At 47.6% G+C, this 19,259-nt stretch overlaps 1 protein-coding gene and 1 pseudogene across 2 annotated transcripts in view; both read left to right on the forward strand.

Annotated features, from left to right (window-relative positions):
- The first annotated feature begins 358 nt into the window (after positions 1-358).
- The window catches only part of CTPS1 (CTP synthase 1), a 30,555-nt gene continuing 11,654 nt past the window's right edge, over positions 359-19,259 (forward strand). Inside the window, exons 1-9 of one of the 2 annotated variants that reach the window (XM_027059525.2) lie at positions 359-509; positions 4,666-4,844; positions 5,719-5,889; positions 8,388-8,488; positions 9,247-9,363; positions 10,471-10,554; positions 11,943-12,023; positions 16,300-16,451; positions 18,211-18,343. In XM_027059525.2, coding sequence (XP_026915326.1) covers positions 4,679-4,844; positions 5,719-5,889; positions 8,388-8,488; positions 9,247-9,363; positions 10,471-10,554; positions 11,943-12,023; positions 16,300-16,451; positions 18,211-18,343 — 1,005 coding nt within the window. In that variant the 5' untranslated portion in view covers positions 359-509; positions 4,666-4,678. Of the gene's footprint in view, positions 632-4,665; positions 4,845-5,718; positions 5,890-8,387; positions 8,489-9,246; positions 9,364-10,470; positions 10,555-11,942; positions 12,024-16,299; positions 16,452-18,210; positions 18,344-19,259 lie in introns of both variants that reach the window. The other variant, XM_027059526.2, reaches the window with a different exon arrangement.
- Positions 646-4,655, forward strand: LOC128313484 (60S ribosomal protein L17-like; annotated as a pseudogene).

Here is a 19,259-nt window from a genome sequence, read left to right on the forward strand (position 1 = left end):
TGAACGTGGTGCTCACGGCGCCAGAAGGTTCGGAGACACGGCGTGATGGATCTGGCCTCCTCTCGAAGGCTGCTGAGGCCAGACGACGGATTTGCCAGGTTTGAGTGCAAAAACGGCCTCCTCCGCAAGAGAGGAAGCCTGGATCACCGTCTGCGAACAAAAGATGCAAGGGAGAAAAGCCACAACCTGCCGGGTCGCCAACGCCTGCGTCTTCCGGGCATCAGCAGCCCGGGTACAAGCCCGCAGACTAGCCCCAGCAGACGAGAAAGCGCGTCTCCCCCGCGCCTGCGCACTCGGGGCCCTGCGCGCCGCTCACCCAGACCCCGCCCCTGGGAGGGCCCTCGCGCCCGCCCCGCCCCCCGCCTCTGCGTGCGCACCGCCTGGAGCCCGCCTCCGTGAAAGACTGCCGGGCGCATGCGGCCGGGCTGGTTCACTGGCTGCCCGGGGCCCAGCGCGCGCGTCGCACACCTAGATCCTTAGCCGACGGCAGGCCTGGAAGCCGGCTTCAGGTAGGCTGACTCCAGGGATCCTGGGGGAACTGTTCTGCCGTGCAGGAATCGGCGGCGCTAGCTGAACCCGGCGCGGGACAGCCACACCGCCGGCTGATAGACACCGCTCCCACCAATCAAGGGTGAGGTGGCTCGCCGGCCTGACCAATGGGCTGCGTGCCTAACGGGAGTGGGGCGGGCGGGCGGCCAGGCCGGCTAGGAGCCGGCTCCCGCGCTCGGGGCCGCGTGGCCGGGCGCCGCTGGGAAGCCGGGCCGCAAGGGGCGTGGGGCGGCGGGAAAGGCCACGGGGCCGGGGTCGCGGGGGCCGGCAGTACGCGCTGCAGCGCGACCTGGCTCGGCTGAGCAGGGGGCCGGGGATGACGCGTGGGACCGGGAGGGCCGTAGAGGCGCCGGAGCCCCTCTGCTCAGCCCTCCGGGAGAAGCCCCGGCGGCCGCCCCTCCTTGGGGACTGCCCGGGCCCTGGCCCCCCCGACCCTGGGGCACGGCTGCAGCCTGGCTGGGAGGCGGTTCAAGGTCCGAGACGCGCTGCCGCGTGGGGGATGGGTTCGGCGGCCTGGTCGCGGCCCCTCCGGCGCGCCCCGGCTCCAGTGGGCGGAAGGGGCTTTGCAGCTCGTCGGGGCTCGGCGTGCGGCCCCTTCGGCCCCACAGCCGTGGCGCTCCCCTCCTGGCCGCTCGTAGAGAGCATGCCGCGTTTTAAAGAAGTTCACTACGTTTGCGTGGCACACGTAGGTCCACACTCGTAATTTCCAATCCGCAGCAGTCCTGGTGACAGGCGATGCGGGGATCACCCATTTTTCCGATGTAAGGACCCGGGCTTCAGGCACCTTGATTGACTTGACAGGTCTCCGTACACAAGTGGTAGGGCTGGAGGTGGATCTCAAAACATTTTTATCGACAAAAAAGCTTCCCTCCCCCACCCTTGCCATTTTTATTGAATTCCTCTGATGCAATTTTTTTTTAAGATTATTTTTAGGTAATCTCTATACCCATCGTGGGGCTCGAACTCCCACCCCCGAGATCAAGAGTTGCATGCTCTACCGGCTGAACCAGCCAGGCACCCCTGATACCTCTTAATATATGTTACTTCTGTGCTTGAAAACTTTCCCATGTGTCCATCCTCTTCAGAATAAAGTGCAGATTGGACATGAAGGTTTCCACATGATTTGGACCCTTGCCTACATTTCCAGCTTATTTCCCACTGTCTTCCCACAGGCACCCTCCACCCCCCCCACCCCCCCTTCTTGGCCCTGCATCTGTTTTCTGTAGATGGCCTTCACCTTCCTGTTCACTCTGTTGCCTTCTCCATGCTTTATTTCTTGCTGTCAGTCCTTGAAGACCTGTTGCAGGTCTCAGGTCAACTAAGCAGGAGCAACTTGGATCCTCTCCCTGCCTTAATTTCTCTCACGTTCCTCTGCTAGGACATGATCTATACCCTGGTCTTGCCACGGAAAGCTTTCTGCTTTCTGTTCTCCATGTGTGCCTTTCGTATGTTGTCCCTGTTTCCCACCATCAGTGGATTACTCATTTCTTTGTAAATGTTTTGTCTCTAACCGGACTGCCAGCAACTTGTGATATGAGCCCAGATCTGGTGAAGTTTTCTGGTCCCTGCTCTTCCCATAAGCAGCCTGAGGTGATCTCTGAAAATGGTTTGCTATTCACTTGACCCAGAAAACCCTACGAAATCATGCAAGTCAAGAGGTTTCAAATCTTTGTGTTCACTTTAAGAACACACGTGAAACTTCCCAGGCCATCGAGAGTATGCATATCCAAAAAGCCACCAAGTATCTGAAAGATGTCACTTTGTAGACACAGCGTGTGCCATTCCGTGTCACTGCAGTGGTGGAGTTGGTAGGTGTGGGTGTGCCCAGGCCAAACCGTGGGGCTGGACACGGGGTTGGTGGCCCAAAAAGAGCGCTGAATTTTTACTGCACATGCTTAAACATGCAGAGAAGAATGCTGAACTTAAGGGTTTAGATGTAGATTCTCTGGTTATTGGGCACATCCAGGTGAACAAAAGCCCCCAAGCTGCGGCGCAGAACTTACAGGGCTCGTGGTCGGTTCAACCCACACGTGAGCTCTCCTGCCACGCGGAGATGGTCCTTACTGGGAAAGAGCAGCTAGTCCCCAAACCGGGAGAGGAGGTTGCAGAAGAAAAAGAGATCCCAGAAGAAACTGGAGAAACAAAAACCTATGGCCTGGGAGTAAATTCTGCATAAAATAAATGCAAATAGAAGTTAAAAAAAAAAAACCAAAACCTTTTGTGGTCCCCAAAGTGTCCAGCACGGTAGCACCTACATAGGGGGTCGCTCATCAGTGTGAGTGAGTGGGTCCTGTCAGCCTCTCCTACCTGGTCTGGGAGCCCATTGGGGTCTTTATTGCCAGGCACTGTGGGAGGCCGCAAGAATCTTCCCTCAAGAGAGGTGTTAACCCTCTTCAGGTAAAATTGGGGCAAGTCGAATACAAACGGATGAAGAAGGAGTCTTCTGTAAAAGTAACCTGCTCCATCACCCAGTCTGAGAAATTTCTAGGAACATCTAAAATTTAGTCTGAGAATTTAGTTCTATAGTGTCAGGGATATCCCTGGATAGAACACATCTAAAATGTAGCCAAGTCTGATAATTCGTGTGTCAGTAAGGATCTGTTTCACTATGAGGTGACAGAGTAGTGTCCCCCCCCCCCCCCCCCCAAATATCAGGGACTTGGGGTCAAACAAGTTTTTGGGAAACTACACTGTATGCCCATTTGGGGACATCACAGAGCATATTAACTTATTAAAGGCTACTGGAGATCTGGCATTAAACCAATTGACTGTTTAACAACATTTCTGATTTTTATGTCCATAAAATGCTTTATGGGAGCCCCACATACATTTTGCAGAAACCAAGGAGCATGCTTTTGGAAATGGTATAACAATGGAAAGAGCAAGTCACGGTCTGGTTGTCTTCCTTGGTGTCCAAGGGGGAAGTCATTCTGAGCATTCTTACTTTGCCAAGTGTATTCATTCCTGCCTTGGGGAGTGGGGCGGGGGAATGCTTCAGGCAGAACTCCCCGGTTTCCTTGTTCCTTTCTTAGCTTATTTTTATTATAAACTGGCTTCACATGAAGCGTTCCCAGAGGAGGAAAATGTCCTGACCGTGCCAAAGCAAGCATTCTCTTCTACTTGGTGATTGTGTTTTGATCACATTTGGGTTTACTGACCAAATGATGTTTCTGAGCCTCTGAAGCTAGGGCCAGTGATGAATTCTCCCTGGCCAGCCTGTTGCTGTCACCTCGCCTCTTGCCTCTGCTGTTTCTTCCATCCACCCACCCTTTTTATCTGTCACCACATCTGCTGCTTCCATTCCCGGCCACAGCTGTACAGCTTTTTGGATTTAATGGGATCTGTCCTCTCTTTGAGTCCTCTGCCCATTATGTGTTTCAGGCTGGTTTGTTATCTTATGTTCCTTTCCTCCAGTATATATGGTTTCTCTTCATTTTATAGCTCCGAGAGAGTTTTGAGTTAAACAGCCGTACAACTGGGAAGGAGTAAGTTATTAATAAACTACAGGAGCAAACTACCTTTAACTAAAGGATTTTTAGGCTTAATTGCAACTCCTTTTAAATGTTGAAGTTCTTTTATTCCGTCTTCCATAACCTAGCCAAGCTCTGTTTTCTTGGGGATACATTGTAGGTTAGTCAAAGCCATTCTCTTTTGTGGAGCAATCAGGCAATCCAGGGCTCATCCAAGATTGAGACGTTGTTTCTCCCATGCAGGGAAAATAATGAGGCACCTGCTTTCGTACCCCGGGGTCTGCTGGCTATGTCAGCCAATGTTTGGGGCATAGCATTCTGTCAGCTTTTTAAATTTATTTTTTCATTAGGTCGTCTCTCAAGGTTGTTGGTTGTCAGAGCTTTAAACAAAAGCTACATTATGTGACTAGTCATTGTTTTTCAACTCCTGTTTGACTGAAGCCATTCAGTGATCCTAAGAAATGTTTGTTAGGAGCTCACATCACATAACAACCTTCTAAAGTCGTGCGATGGGCAGGGAAACTGAGGCTCCCGGGGGGGGGGGGGTTGTTCATACTAGGAAGCGGTACAGCTAGCCTTTGAACCCAGATACGTTTGCTTTGTGGAAATATATTTTATCTGTAATTTTTCCTTCTTCCATTCCCAGGTCAAAAAGTAAAATGAAGTACATTCTAGTTACTGGTGGTGTTATATCAGGAATTGGAAAAGGAATCATCGCCAGCAGCGTAGGCACGATACTGAAATCATGCGGTTTACATGTAACTTCAATTAAAATTGACCCATACATTAACATTGATGCGGGAACATTCTCTCCTTATGAACATGGTAAGCACGATGCATTTCTTTCTTTTGTTAAAATAATAATTATGGAGTATGTGGAAGAATATACATCAGCCCTTGGAAATGGTGTGTATTTTGTATTACGTGACTTGCATTTCCTGCCTTCCAAAAAGGTCCTTAGTGTTAGCAGAATCTGTTTTTCTCACCTTGACAGAGAGGAAGCAGAAATCCAAATAGGCAACATAGTGATTAGAGTCTAGAGGTTTCTATAATAGAAACCCCTCTCTGAGGGGGAAAAAATAAGACATTTTTCCCTTTCCAGTTTTTATGCTGGTCTCCTATTGTGATGGTAGGAATGAACCATTCTGGGCAAGACTTCTAGAATGACGCCTCAAGGAATGAATGTCAAACAAAGGAATGGGAGAAACTTGGAGTTTCACAACTTTGTTTGGGACTAAAGTGTAGCCCGGAAGCTGGTTTTTGTAATCAGCAGGACCTTAGTATCCAGTGTGAGCTTTGAAGGAAATCATGCTTTTATCACGTTTGAAACCTTTTGCTGCACAAGTAGGCATTGTTGAAAGTTCTTTCTCTTTAGGCAGCAGATACCACACTCCTGTAAAGTTCCCTGTCTCCACCGCCCTTGAGGCTATGATTTCCTTCCGTTCAATGCTATTTTATAACTTCCTGATTCAGACCGAGCTTGTTGGTAGGCTGGAAGTAAGCTATTGCCTTCTGGAGAATGGTTGGTGATATTTTTCTTTCTTTTGTGTCATATTTAGTTTTCTAGAAATAAATTTCTCTGCTTCATGTCCAGGTAATGCAGACTTTGTTCTATTTGAGTGTTTATATTTTGAGCCTCACATTTGCCATGACATGGGTGTTTCTCACTTACCCTGACCGTTTTCACTATTCACCGCAGGCGAGGTTTTTGTGCTGGATGATGGTGGGGAAGTAGATCTTGATCTAGGGAACTATGAGCGGTTCCTAGACATCCGCCTCACCAAGGACAATAATCTGACCACTGGAAAGATCTACCAGTATGTCATTAACAAGGAACGCAAAGGAGATTACTTGGGGAAAACCGTCCAAGGTAAAGCTGGATTTGCCCTCAAGGTGTGAAAACCTTAAGCAGTTTGCTTTTCTTTTGTGAACAAAAATTTACTTTTCATGCAATTTCAGCCTGAAAGCGTCCAGGTATTGTTACTGAACCATGCCTTCCGTTGAAAATTTAGAGTTGTATGGCTGTTTACCCAAAAAGTAATTTGAAGGAGCCCCTGCTGCTGTATGAATGCCACTGAAGCTATCAGTCCGGCATGATTTGAGCCCAGAGAGCTGTTGTTTTTACACAGTGATGGGTGTGAAGTGACGAAGGCAGCTAGATCAGGGCAGTCAGCCAGGCCGTGTATATATGTTGTGCATGTGGGACCCACTTGTAAACAGTGGTAGGACAAGAACGTGCGTTGTGTACGTTGGTCTGCAGGCTGGTCATCGGTGCGCGTGGGCCTGTGGGAGTCTGAGAAGCGGCTCTCTGGGTCTCCTGCCCTTTTACCAGCCAGCTTCACTTATGTTCGCCTGCTGCCCTGGGGTTTTGCACAGCATTCATTTGAGAAAATTGCCACTCTTAAAAGGTGGGGTTGGAAAACCACTGGTCTAGTGTGATGGCTTAAGTCCAAATTTGGGGGGGTGGGAGAGGTTTGCTGAAAAGTGGCTTTTCTCTGAGTTATGAGAGTGAATCTGCCCTTGGCTTTAGACTTTGCTAAATTGAAAGCCACTTAGCCCCTGCTTAGCCCATGTTTAGATCTAAGCCCTGCCACTTACCAGCTTTGTGAACACAGGCAGATTACTTAACCTCTTTGAGATCTGGCTCTCTTTTCTGCCAAATGGAGTTACTAACTACCTGGCTCTCCTGATTGCTTGGAGGGCGAAAAGAGCTGCGTGACACCGTTTCTCTGAGTTCCTGACACGTAGAAAGGGGATCAGTTAGGAATTAAGATGATCTCGATCATACAGGTTGTTGTTCTAGGCCTCCAGCGAATTCATTCTTGTGTGCATTCATTCGTCACATGTTTCTTGAATGCTCACTGCGGACATACCCTGTCTGGCGCTGGGGCTATGGATGAAGGAGACCAGCGAGGCTCCCGCCCCCATGGGGGCTTCCGCGTGGGAGACACAAAAACAAACAGATGAAACAAGATGTCTGATAAGAGCTGTGAAGGAAATAGGAGAGAGAATGCATGGGGACGGCCAGTTTAGACAGGTGGTTAGGGAGACTCCACGAGGGGGCATTGTGGAGGAGAGAGGCCAGCCAGGGGACAGGCGGAGGAGGGGCCTGAGGCCTGAGGCTACAGTCAGGCCAGGGGACCAGGGGGATGGGTGTGGGGAGTGGGGGCGGTGAGGTGGGCTGCAGCCAGGTTATGTAGGGCCTTTTGGGCCTTGGCCTGGAGTTTGGATTTTACTCAGAGTGGTGGGAAGCCATTGAAGAGTTTAAAACACGGGATGGGGGGAAACTGCATATTTAAAAGATCCCTTTGGCTGCTGTGTGTGCAGTAGATAATGAATATCCTTGTGCCTGAGGCACTGCTGCTTAAATACAGAGCAGGTTAAACAGTAATCCCTGCCCCTTAGGAACCTGCCTTCTGGCCCGACAGCTAGGGTTTTAAAAAGTGTTCAGCGCTGGCTGACTTTGCTGAGCACTGGCATGCTAGCGCTCTGCTTAGCATTGTACCAGTGGTGGCTCATGAAATTTGCACAACTTTATGAAGTGGAAGCTGTTATCTCCACTTGGCGGATAGGGAAATCGAGCTTAAGAATAGTTAAGCGGTGTCCCAAGGATCCATACCTAATGAGAGGTGGAACTGAGGTTCGAATCTGACATTCTGGCCCCAGATGCCGTGCTCCTGACCACCCCGCCGTCCTGTACCCTCTCTTATCTGTGGATTGTGTATCCTCTGATAAACTGGAACATAATGGAACAGGGGCCTGGAAGGCACCCAGGTGTGAAGTGTGCCAGCCTTCAGCAGTAGTGGTGCGGCGGCCACAGGGTCTGTTGAATGGTGGTGCAGCCCTGGGGCCCTCTGCAGAGGGGCCAGGGCACTGATGTGGGTTCAGGATATACTCTTGGCTTGACCCTCTTGTGCTTCTAGCCACGACTTGGAAACCTGGAAAGGAGGCCACAGACAGTGGGAGCTCAAAGATTTCTTTAATTTTTTTTTTTTAATGTTTATTTATTTCTGAGACAGAGAGAGACAGAGCATGAATGGGAGAGGGGCAGAGAGACAGGGAGACACAGAATCCGAAGCAGGCTCCAGGCTCTGAGCTGTCAGCACAGAGCCCGACGCGGGGCTCGAACTCACAAACCGCGAGATCATGACCTGAGCTGAAGTCGGATGCCCAACCGACTGAGCCACCCAGGCGCCCCGGAGCTCAAAGATTTCTTAATGCCATGTAAGAGTGGTCTCAAAAATATGTTTATGACCCCTTCACCGCTCCAGGCAAAGATTGCGGCCGTTTGTTGTCATAGTAAGTGTATCTCCCTCCACCAGTGTTGATAGGAAAGTGTATGTTACGTGCCTCTTTCCTCTTTTCCAGTTGTCCCTCACATCACAGATGCAATCCAGGAGTGGGTCATGAGACAGGCGTTAATACCCGTGGATGAAGACGGCCTAGAGCCTCAAGTGTGTGTTATTGAGGTATGTAGGAGTCTTTTCTAACCAAGTGTACACACACATTCACCTCCTTAGTCAGCCATCAGCACCTGGTAAGACAGTGCTCTGTGAGGCCCTTGACCCTAACCACAGTGGGACAGGTAAGGGCACAGTGACAGTCCTGGGATGGGGCCAGGCCGTTGAACGCGAGTAGGTGCAAGCGATCAGAGGTGCAGAGCGAGCCTCTTCGTTCACTTATCATGACTGTACCAGTAAGAGCCGCAGGACACATTTTCCTCTCTCTCTTGAGAAAGTCAGCTGACCTTCATCTCTCCTCTGGTGGGAATCCTCTCATCTCTGAATGAGCCCTGTTGCTTTCAGTTTCTTTACTCCTGCTCTGCTGGTCCTAGCCGTTGGATGTAAAATAGAGGACTCAGAAATTCCATCAGCCTATTACTGATGCCTTGTCACACAACAGTTATTTATGGCTAAGTAGATAAGATTTAGGTTTCTTGGCTTCGTGACTGGTATGAATAAAGTTTCTAGTATATCTTTCACCTGGCCTTTTTCTTGGCCAGATCTGCCAGATCCATAACTTTGGGGAATGGAGAGCCTGTCCAGAAAAGTAGCTGTTCAGCATAAAGAAATGTCATTTACTGCCTAGTGACATGAACTGCGCTCAGAGAGTCCACATTATGCTGTTACTGATCGCTGAGCTGAGATAATGGGGTGCAGTTGTCCGAAAACTGACCCATGAAAGGAAGGGTTAGTGCTTGATCTCTAACAGAACTTTGTTCTTGTAGCTCGGTGGAACGGTGGGAGATATAGAAAGCATGCCCTTTATTGAGGCCTTCCGTCAGTTCCAGTTCAAGGTCAAAAGAGAGAACTTTTGTAATATTCACGTCAGTCTAGTCCCTCAGGTAAGGCATTCGAATTTTACTTTGTGGAGGTGGGAAGGAGAGAGAAGAGGGTGCTTTTCATTCCTTGTCTATTTTAGGTGTGTGAGATGCAGGGAATAAAGACTGTCTTTGTGAATTTAAAATTACTGTAATCAGACTTTTGGAAAAGCTCAGATGGAAAACATTTGGAAAATTAGCCAGGGAAGTTGCGGTTGAAGGTGGTGGATTGAAAATGTCCCATTTGGGGGCCCCTGGGGGGCTCAGTCAGTTATACGCATCCGAATTCTGCTCAGGTCATGAGCTTGTGGTTTGTGGATTCGAGCCCTGTGTCAGGCTTTGCGCCGACCGTGCGGAGCCTGCTTGGGATTCTCTCTGCCCCTCCCCCACTCACACTTACTCAAACTAAATAAACTTAAAAAAAAAAATGTCCCACTTGTTTCTACTATACGGTGAAACCCCACTACAGCTAGCGCAAAGGGAATTTTTTTTTTTAATGTTTGTATATTTTGAGAGAGAGAGAGTGCGTACCTGCGTGCACTTGAGCAGGGGAGAAGCAGAGAGAGGGAGAGAGAAAATTCCAAGCAGGCTCCACGTTGCCAGTTCAGAGCCCAGTGTGGGGCTCAATCTCACGCACCGGGAGATCATGACCTGAGCTGAAGTCAAGAGTCAGATGCTTAACTGACTGAGCCACCCAGGCACTCCCAAGTGGGCAGTATTTAAATACTCAAACACATGTTAACACTGGAGAGGTATCATGAGATGGGCTGCAGGCACGGGACAGGTGCGTGTGTGATAGAGGGAGAGGGTTCCTCCTCTAGGAGGGAAATCAATAGAAAATGCCTCAAACTACATGTCTGGACGTAGCGGGAAACATACCAGAAGGATCATTTAAGAGTGGAAGATTGGCTGCCCCTGGGGTTCGAGGAAGGGGAGGGGTTCACTGTCCTGTTGTTCAGAACAGACCTTGTAGAACCATTTGACTCTAAAATCTATGCACGAGTACCTTTGACAAAAATAAAAACTAAATTAGATAAATGATCAATAAAGGAAGTTCAGAGAAAAGTCATACTTAAAAAATTTTTTTATCATAGAGAAATTAACTTTTTTTTTTTCCCTTTTGTAAAATAGCCAAGTTCAACAGGGGAGCAGAAAACTAAACCCACCCAGAATAGTGTTCGGGAACTTAGAGGGCTCGGGCTTTCTCCAGATCTGGTAAGATTTTATGATTCCCTGGTTTCAAGCTTGATCTTGTATGCTTAATTAAAATCTCTCTCTCATGGGAAAAATAAGATAAAAACTGAGAGGGAGGCAGACCATAAGAGACTCTTTTTTTTTTTTTTTTAACGTTTATTTATTTTTGAGACAGAGAGAGACAGAGCATGAACGGGGGAGGGTCAGAGAGAGGGAGACACAGAATCTGAAACAGGCTCCAGGCTCTGAGCTGTCAGCACAGAGCCCGATGCGGGGCTCGAACTCATGGACCGCGAGATCATGACCTGAACCGAAGTCGGCCGCCCAACCGACTGAGCCACCCAGGCGCCCCAAGAGACTCTTGAATACAGAGAACAAACTGAGGGCTGCTGGAGGGGAGGTGGGTGCGGGAGGGCCTAAATGGGTGATAGGCATTAAGGAGGGCCCTTGTTGGGCAAACCACAGGGTGTTACAAGTAAGTGATGAATCACTGGGCTCTTCTCCTGAAACCAGTACGACACTATGTGTTAACTAATTCGGATTTAAGTAAATTAAAAAAAAATTTTTTAAATGCAAAAAAAAATCTTCCATGTACCGTATGACTTCACTTATATGGAATTAAAAAACAAAACAAACAAAAAGAGACCCGTACATCTAGCGAACAAACTGGTGGTTGCCAGAGGGAGGGGCGGTGGGGGGATGGGCAGGATGGGAGACACAGGCTTCCAGTTATGGAATGAATAAGTCATGGGGATGAAAGGCACAGCGTAGGGAATATGGTCAGTGGTGGTGTAATGGCGTCCTGTGGTGGTGACACAGGTAGCTGTACTTGTGAGCAGAGTGTAGGGTATAGAGTTGAATCATTAGGTTGTTTTTCTGGAGCCACTGCAACATTGTGTATCAACTATACTTCAGTTTAAAAAAAAAAACACCAGAAAATTTCTGCTTCACAGCAGATAAGACCTCTGTTTTCTTGGCATGCTTTTCGTTGGTGGTGGAGAAACAGGGTTAGTGCTTTGAAGTGGGGTTGTCTTTTACAAAGATTTCCTCACGGGCATGCATGAGGTCATGCTTTGTGTCTCCTCTCTGTCTGTCATTTGTTGTCCCTTTCCCCCGCCCAAGACATTAACTGAGGAAAACCCCAGTTGGTTCCTGTAGTTCGTTATCTGTGTGTTCATCTGTACCACTCCCCCCCACCCCCCCCCCGCCCTTAATGTTTCTCCGGAGCGGGATTTAGGAATTTCAGCTTTGAAAACAGGTCATATTTTCATAGTTGGTGTGCATTGTGCTGGAGTTAACGTTTTCATCCAGCTTAAGAAGCTGGTGTCTGTTTTAATTTCAGTCAGGAGAAAAACCCAACTTTGTGATCCCTTCCTTCTGTCCAAACGGCTTACTTTCTTTCCTGCTAGGTTGTGTGCAGGTGCTCAAATCCTCTGGACACATCGGTGAAGGAGAAAATATCCATGTTCTGCCACGTCGAACCTGAACAAGTAAGTAGGAATTTCATATTCACACAAATCGTGTTGGATTTCTAGTTACCCGGAAGTCTCTTCACCGCTTTCCTGAGGCTTGTCCATTCCCAATTTGAGACATTGGACCGTTCTCTAGAACTGATGCCTGTTGGCTCTGTGATTCTCCAGTACCTTACCTCTTTGGCTTTCTGAACATCCTTGCCCCCTCCTGCCACTTCTCCCCACCTCCTTGTACTCTGCTCCAGCCATGCTGAATGGGTCGCCCTCCCCGTCGGCCTGGCTTTGTCCTGTTCATTGTCATCCCTCAGGGTCCAGCCAGGACACAGTATTGTCTGGCAGCCTTTACCTGTCAAATCACGTCACCTCCAAACCTCATGGTTGGTCTTTCTTGGGTGACCTGTGTGTATTACAGGTGCTGGTTGTGAACCTGTCCTGCTGCCCCTCTGAGTGTGTGTGTGTGTGTGTGTGTGTGTGTGTGTGTGTCCATCTGTGTTTGCCTCCACTCATAGACTTGGAGTTTCTTGAAGGCAAGGACCACCTCATTCAACTTCATACTCCTAGTGCCTGGTGTCTGAGGTGGTAAAGGCTCCAAACCTATTTTATTTTATCTTATTTTATTTTTTTAAGCTTGTTTGTTTATTTATTTTGAGAGACACAGACAGTGTGAGTAGGGGAGGGGCAGAGAGAGAGGGAAAATCCCAAACAGGCTCTGCACCATCAGCGTAGAGCCCGTTGCGGGGCTCGAGCTCATGAAACTGAGATCATGACCTGAGCCAAAACCAAGAGTCAGACACTTAACCGACTGAGCCACCCAGGTGCCCCTAAACCTATTTTAGACTTTTTCATGACCTGTGCTAATGGAGGGTGCCCACCAAACAGGAAATTCAAATTTGGGGTATGGTGGGGACGTCCTGGTGGTGGTAAGTTGAGACTGTGGCTCTGGTCAGGTTTGGCTGAAGGAGGGGAGAAGGGACGTTGAGGTCTAGGAATCTGTGACTAGATTGTGGGTGGTTTGCTTTGCTGGTGGGTTACTGGGGATCAGGAGGTTTGGCTGAAGGAGGGGAGCCTGGCTGGCCTGGAGAGGAGAGAATCAGCAGCAGAGTTGTATTTCATCCATTCATTTACAGGACAGCGAGGAGTATGGAAGTGAGGGTAAGAAAGTCTGGCCTGGCATTGAAGTGAGCAGAGCAGGACAGCCTCTGACCTCCCCATCTCAGGGGGCGCTCAGGCGTCAGGGTGTGAGCACGGCCTGGGGCCTGAGATCAGTGTCCTAGTGTGCTTCCTGATCTGGGAGCTCTGTCTCAGGGATTCGGCTTCATACTAAAGACCAGATCTTCCTCGACTTAACAAAAGCTAAATCCTGGTAAACCTGTTGTAAGTTGAAAACATCGTAAGTCGAAAATGCAATTAGTACACCTAACCTACCTTAAGTGTGCTCAGAAAACTTACATTAGCCTGTGGGTGGGCAGAATCCTCTCACACAAAGACGATTTTACAATAAAGTGTTGAATGTCTTGTGTAGTTTACTGAACACTGTACTGAGAGTAGAAAACAAGAGTGGTTGTATGGGCACAGAATGGCTGTAAGCATATCGGTTTTTCACACTGGTGATCGTGGGGCTGATTGGGGACCGTGGCTCACTGCCACTGCTGGGCACCACGAGAGAGAGGGTACCATGAGAGAGAGGATACGGCCTGTTGCTAGTCTGGGAAAAGATCAAAATGCAGAGTACCCTTTCTGCCAGCTGTGTGTTTTTTTCACACCATCCTAAAGCAAAATACAGTAAGTTGAACCATTGTAAATTGGGGACTATATGTGGTGCACCAGAATAATTTCATTGTTACGAGCAACCTTTTTATCACGCACTTCAATTATTTGAGATATTTCTATCCTAGCACGTGAAGGTAATTCAGTTCCTTGGTAGACTAGGTTATTAAAATTATTCACTGTTAAAAATGTGACAGGTGTTTCTAGATTTAAATTTGAATTTCAAACCTTTTGCCTGTTTTTTAATTGAGTTGCTTATCTTCTAGGAGTTCTCTGCATATTCCGAATAAAAGTCTTTTATCAGATACATGGTTTGCACATTTTCCTCCAAGGCTCTTATTTTTTTAATGGTGTCTTTTGGAACACAAAAGCTTTTACATGATTATGAACTCCAGTTTATCTGTTTTTTTCTTTATAGATTGTGCTTTTGGTATCCTATCCAAGAGCTCCATTTAACAAATGCCACAAAGATTTCCTTCTGTTTCATTCCAAAACTTTTATAATTTTAGGTCTTTTGTTTAGGCCTAGGATCCACTGTGAGTTAACTTTTATGTATAGCAACTTTCCAGTAAAAGTTGAAATTCATCTTTTTGCCTGTGGATAGCCAGTTCTAGGTCCATTTGTTGGAAGGACTGTCCTTCAATAATAATCTATAATTTCTTCATAAAGGTGCTTTTTAAAGATTCAACTATCTCTGTGAAGTTTTTTTCTAGGTTTAATTATAGGTATTCATAATTTTTGTAACTACATGAATGGCATATTTTTAAACTTAAATTTCCTGATTAGATATGACCCATGTATAGCAATCTTGCAGAGTTCTGCAAGGGGAACTGTCCCTGTTCCTTTTTAAGCCCAGTGATGCTTTGACGCCACATCAGAGGTCTTCACGCGGCGCCTCAGAGCCCCGGGTGTGTGCCCTGTCGCAGCTGCCGAATCAGCCCGACGGTGTTAATAAGCGGATCTCAAGCCTAGCAGCCTTACTGAAATTCTGTTAGTTTTGATCGTTTACCGGTAAATGCTCATGGTTTTTATGGATAAGCAATAATAGTGTATGAAATTCTTGGCACTTTCTTATTTTCCAGCACATATATATATTTTTTTTTTTCTTAAAAAATTTTTTTTAAATGTTTGTTTATTTTTGGGAGAGAGAGAGATAAGAGTGTGAGTGGGGGAGGGGCAGAGAGAGAGGACACAGAATTTGAAGCAAGCTCCAGGCTCTGAGCTGTCAGCACAGAGCCTGTCGCAGGGCTCGAACTCATGGACCATGAGATCATGACCTGACCGAAGTTGAACGCTTAACCTACTGAGCCACCCAGGCGCCCCTTTAAAATGTTTTTTTTTTTAGTGTTTATTTATTTTTGAGAGAGAGACAGAGTGGGAGCGGGATCGGGAGAGGAACAGAGAGAGAGGGAGACACAGAATTCAAGCAGGCTCCAGGCTCTGAGCTATCAACACAGAGCCCAACATGGGGCCTGAAGTCATGAACCATGAGATCATGGCCTGAGCCCAAGTCGGATACTTAGCCGACTGAGCCACCCAGGTGCCCCTGCTTTTCTTCTTACTTAATTGTAATGGCTAATATTTCTAGTACATTATTGAATAGACGTAGTCATAGTGACCACTTTTGCCTTCTTTCAGACTTTAAATATTAAGCGTTAATATTAAATATTGAACAAAATGATGTTTGCTCTGGTTTTTTTTAAACATTTTTCACATTTTCCCTTTTACTCATACACCAAGAATTTTAATCATGGATTGGTTTTGAATTTGTATTAGCTCTGCATCCACTAAGGCAAATTTTGTTTTCCTTCTTTAATCTGTTCGTGTAGTAAATCCCACTGTTAAATATCCTAATGCAGCTGTTCTCAAACTCAGCCCGGAAAAGTACTATGCCTGCTTCCCAGCCCCAGAGATTCTAGTTTAAGTGATGTGTGGTGCAGTATGGGCTTGTGGATTTTTAAAAGGTCTCCCAAGTGATTTCAGTGTACCGCCAAGTTTGACAGCCATTGTTCTTGGGACAAATCCTACTTGAACATGAGTTGTTTTAAAACTACATTTATGTTTGGTTTGTGATTTTTTAAAAAAAATTTTTAATGTTTATTTATCATTGAAAGAGACAGAGCATGAGTGGGGGAAGAACAGAGAGAGAGGGAGACACAATTTGAAGCAGGCTCCAGGCTCTGAGCTGTTAACACAGAGCCTGACGTGGGGCTCGAATTCACAGACCACGAGATCATGACTTGAGCCGAAGTCAGACGCTTAACCAGCTGAGCCACCCAGGTGCCCTGTGATTTTTTTTTTTTTTTAAAAAGGATTTTTGCGTCCATGTTCTTAAGAGATTAGCCACTAATTTTTTATTCTGTTCTTGAGTTGGTTTGGGTAATTTCTACTCTTCCTAGAAAATAGCCCTTTTTGCCATTTTCAGATTTGGAAGTTATTTTCTGACCGTGACATAGCCAGTAGGAGGGTGCCAGCCCAGTTAGCTTTTGCTTGTTTTTATTAATAACCTTTGCTCCTTTCTCTGCAGGTGATCTGTGTCCATGATGTCTCATCCATCTACCGAGTCCCCTTGTTATTAGAGGAGCAGGGGGTCGTAGATTATTTTCTCCGGAGACTTGACCTTCCGATCGAGAGGCAGCCACGAAAAATGCTGATGAAGTGGAAAGAGATGGCGGACAGGTTTGCGTCGTGATAAGGAGCTGGGAGTTGGAGCTTTTGTTCTCCTTTTCGTGAGGTCTCAGGGAATTCGCTTGTGCTGTCAGCTCATATTAGAGAAGGTCTTCGTGGTGAGAGGTGTCGAGACAGGTTCAGGGATGAGGAGGTCCTGGTAGAGCCGAGGTCAGGTCACACACCTATCGCCTTAGGTCCCCTCGACTAGAGAATCGGCGCCGACTGACCACACCTGGGCGAGCCGTCACGCCCGAGGCCCACACGGATGGCGGGCCAAGCCCGCAGCGCTCCTGGGGCGCCTCCCGGCACCTGAGCTGCTTGTGGGACTGGGCTGCTCACCGCACACCAGGAAAGGAGGAGCAGGGTGCCTAGCCTGGTGTGTGGCTACTGCTGCCAGATTGTGTCCCTCTGAGAACTGTCCCTGTTCCTTTTTAAGCCCAGTGATGCTTTGACGCCACATCAGAGGTCTTCACGCGGCGCCTCAGAGCCCCGGGTGTGTGCCCTGTCGCAGCTGCCGAATCAGCCCGACGGTGTTAATAAGCGCTCGTCACGTTGCTCTGTGATGCTTACTTTCCTTTTGACACTTTCCCTTTTAGTCTTCATCCGTCTACGTGTATATCCGTATGTCGCTACAAAGATGGCGCACAGTTCTATGATATTTTTTCATACAGTATTACCAACGCGTTAAAAAAAATGTTTCTTTTGAGAGAGAGGGAGAGAGAGAATCCCAGGCTCTCTCTGTGCTGAGCCCGGAGCCTGGCATGGGGCTTGATCCCATGAACCAGGAGATCATGACCTGCACTGAAAGCAAGAGTCAAACACTTAACCATCTGAGCCACCCAGGCACCCCATAAACTTTTTTGATCTGTTACTAATTACTTTATGATGAAAAAAAATTCTTTTAAATGTTTATTTATTTTTGAGACAGAGAGAGAACAGAGCATGAGCGGAGGAGGGGTATAGAGAAGCGGCGGGGCGGGGGCGGGGCGGGGGGGAGGGAGACACAGAATCAGAAGCAGGCTCCAGGCTCTGAGCCATCAGCCCAGAGCCTGACGCAGGGCTCGAACTCACGGACCGCGAGATAATGACCTGGCTGAAGTCGGACACTCAACCAACTGAGCCACCCTGGCGCCCCATGATGAAAATTTTTAATGAATATAGACTGCTGTGTGAATATTTTTGACTCTTTCCTTCATCACATTAACTCTTATGAATTGTCTGTTCATGTCTGTTAGTTTTTCTTGCTCCTTGGGATTTTAATGTTTCCTGGTTTTTTTAAGTGTCTATCCTTTCTTTCTTTCTCTTGCTCTTTCGCTCTTTCTTTCTTTCTTTCTTTCTTTCTTTCTTTCTTTCTTTCTTTCTTCCTTCCTTCCTTCCTTCCTACCTACCTACCTACCTACCTACCTACCTACCTAATCTATCTATGTGTCTATAGAGAGAATCCCAAGCAGACTCCTCACTGTCAGCATGGAGCTCAGTACGGGGCTCAATCTCACAAACCACAGGATCATGACCTGGGCTGAAACCAAGAGTTGGACACTTAACTATCTGAGCCACCCAGGTGCCCCTAAAATCCTACTTTCTTTACAAAGCCTGCCACATGGATTTGAAAGTAGCTCCCTCTCTACTGTCCTGGAAATGAAACTCAGATAATATCTGCTCTCATTATATTCTTCCCAGAGATGTTTTTCTCCTTTTCAGAAAGCAGTTTTGATCTCATGATGGCATATACATTCTAAATAATTTGGTGTTTCTTGGCCTTTCATAGATACGATCGCTTGCTGGAGACCTGCTCTATTGCCCTCGTGGGCAAATACACCAAGTTCTCAGACTCGTATGCCTCTGTCATTAAAGCTCTGGAGCATTCTGCCCTGGCCATCAACCACAAGTTGGAAATCAAGGTAAGGATGGGTGGCGCATATTCAGCTGAGGCATGAACGGGGAGGCCTTCTGCGTTCTCATAGATGCTGCATGATACCTACTTTATATTTTTGGAACTCAGAATTTCTTTTTAGGAAGAGAAAGGATTCATGGTTGGCTCCTGGCTTGGAGAGAACAGTAGAACATTTTCAGGAGATGTTGAAGGGGAGAGATGGTCAGAGTAGTAGTTGAGAAAGTGAGTAGTTGAATTTGAATTATCAGGTGACCAAGTAAAATTAGCCCATGGGCATGGGGGAGCCCCAGTGAGCCAGAGGCACCCTGCATAATTGCTCTTTACTTACCTTTGCAGTGGAAATGCTAACACCCACCTGCTGGAGCTGGGAGGTTTCTCTGAAATGTATGTCCAGTTGCCTGGTCAGTGCCTGGAATGTGGGCAGCCTCCAGGGAAGAGCACGTCTTGTGTTTTGCCCTATGACTTGATGGGCGGGAGCTGAGCTGATGGGGCACGGCCCCTGCTCATCTTCTTGGGGCAATAGAATATTAAGGTTCGGGACTCCAATTCCGGCTGTCCTCCCCACTGGCACTGGGGTTGGCTTTCTACTTCACCAGGTGTTTCTCAGTGTCATAATTTAGTTTGCTTTGTGCTTGCAAACAGGTTGCTGTGGAATATCTTACTGTATAGATTTTAAGAATTATGGAATCTTATTCCACTTCCCTGACTTCCTGTTGCTGCTGCTTTGGCTCATTCATCTGCTGTATCCACTCAGACGTAGTCTGTGCCTGTCGTTAGATGCGGGGCTGAGAGGTAAATGAGTCAGTGAGGTCTCTGAGATGTGACACAGAAGAAGGGGTGAATCTGTCTGGGTAGACGTGTGAGGAGGGCAGACTTCCTCAAGGAGGGACTCTGGGAGACTTTGGGAAGATGGATAAGGCAGA

This window comes from Acinonyx jubatus, chromosome C1 (assembly GCF_027475565.1).
Source record: "Acinonyx jubatus isolate Ajub_Pintada_27869175 chromosome C1, VMU_Ajub_asm_v1.0, whole genome shotgun sequence".
Taxonomy (NCBI): Eukaryota; Metazoa; Chordata; class Mammalia; order Carnivora; family Felidae; genus Acinonyx; species Acinonyx jubatus.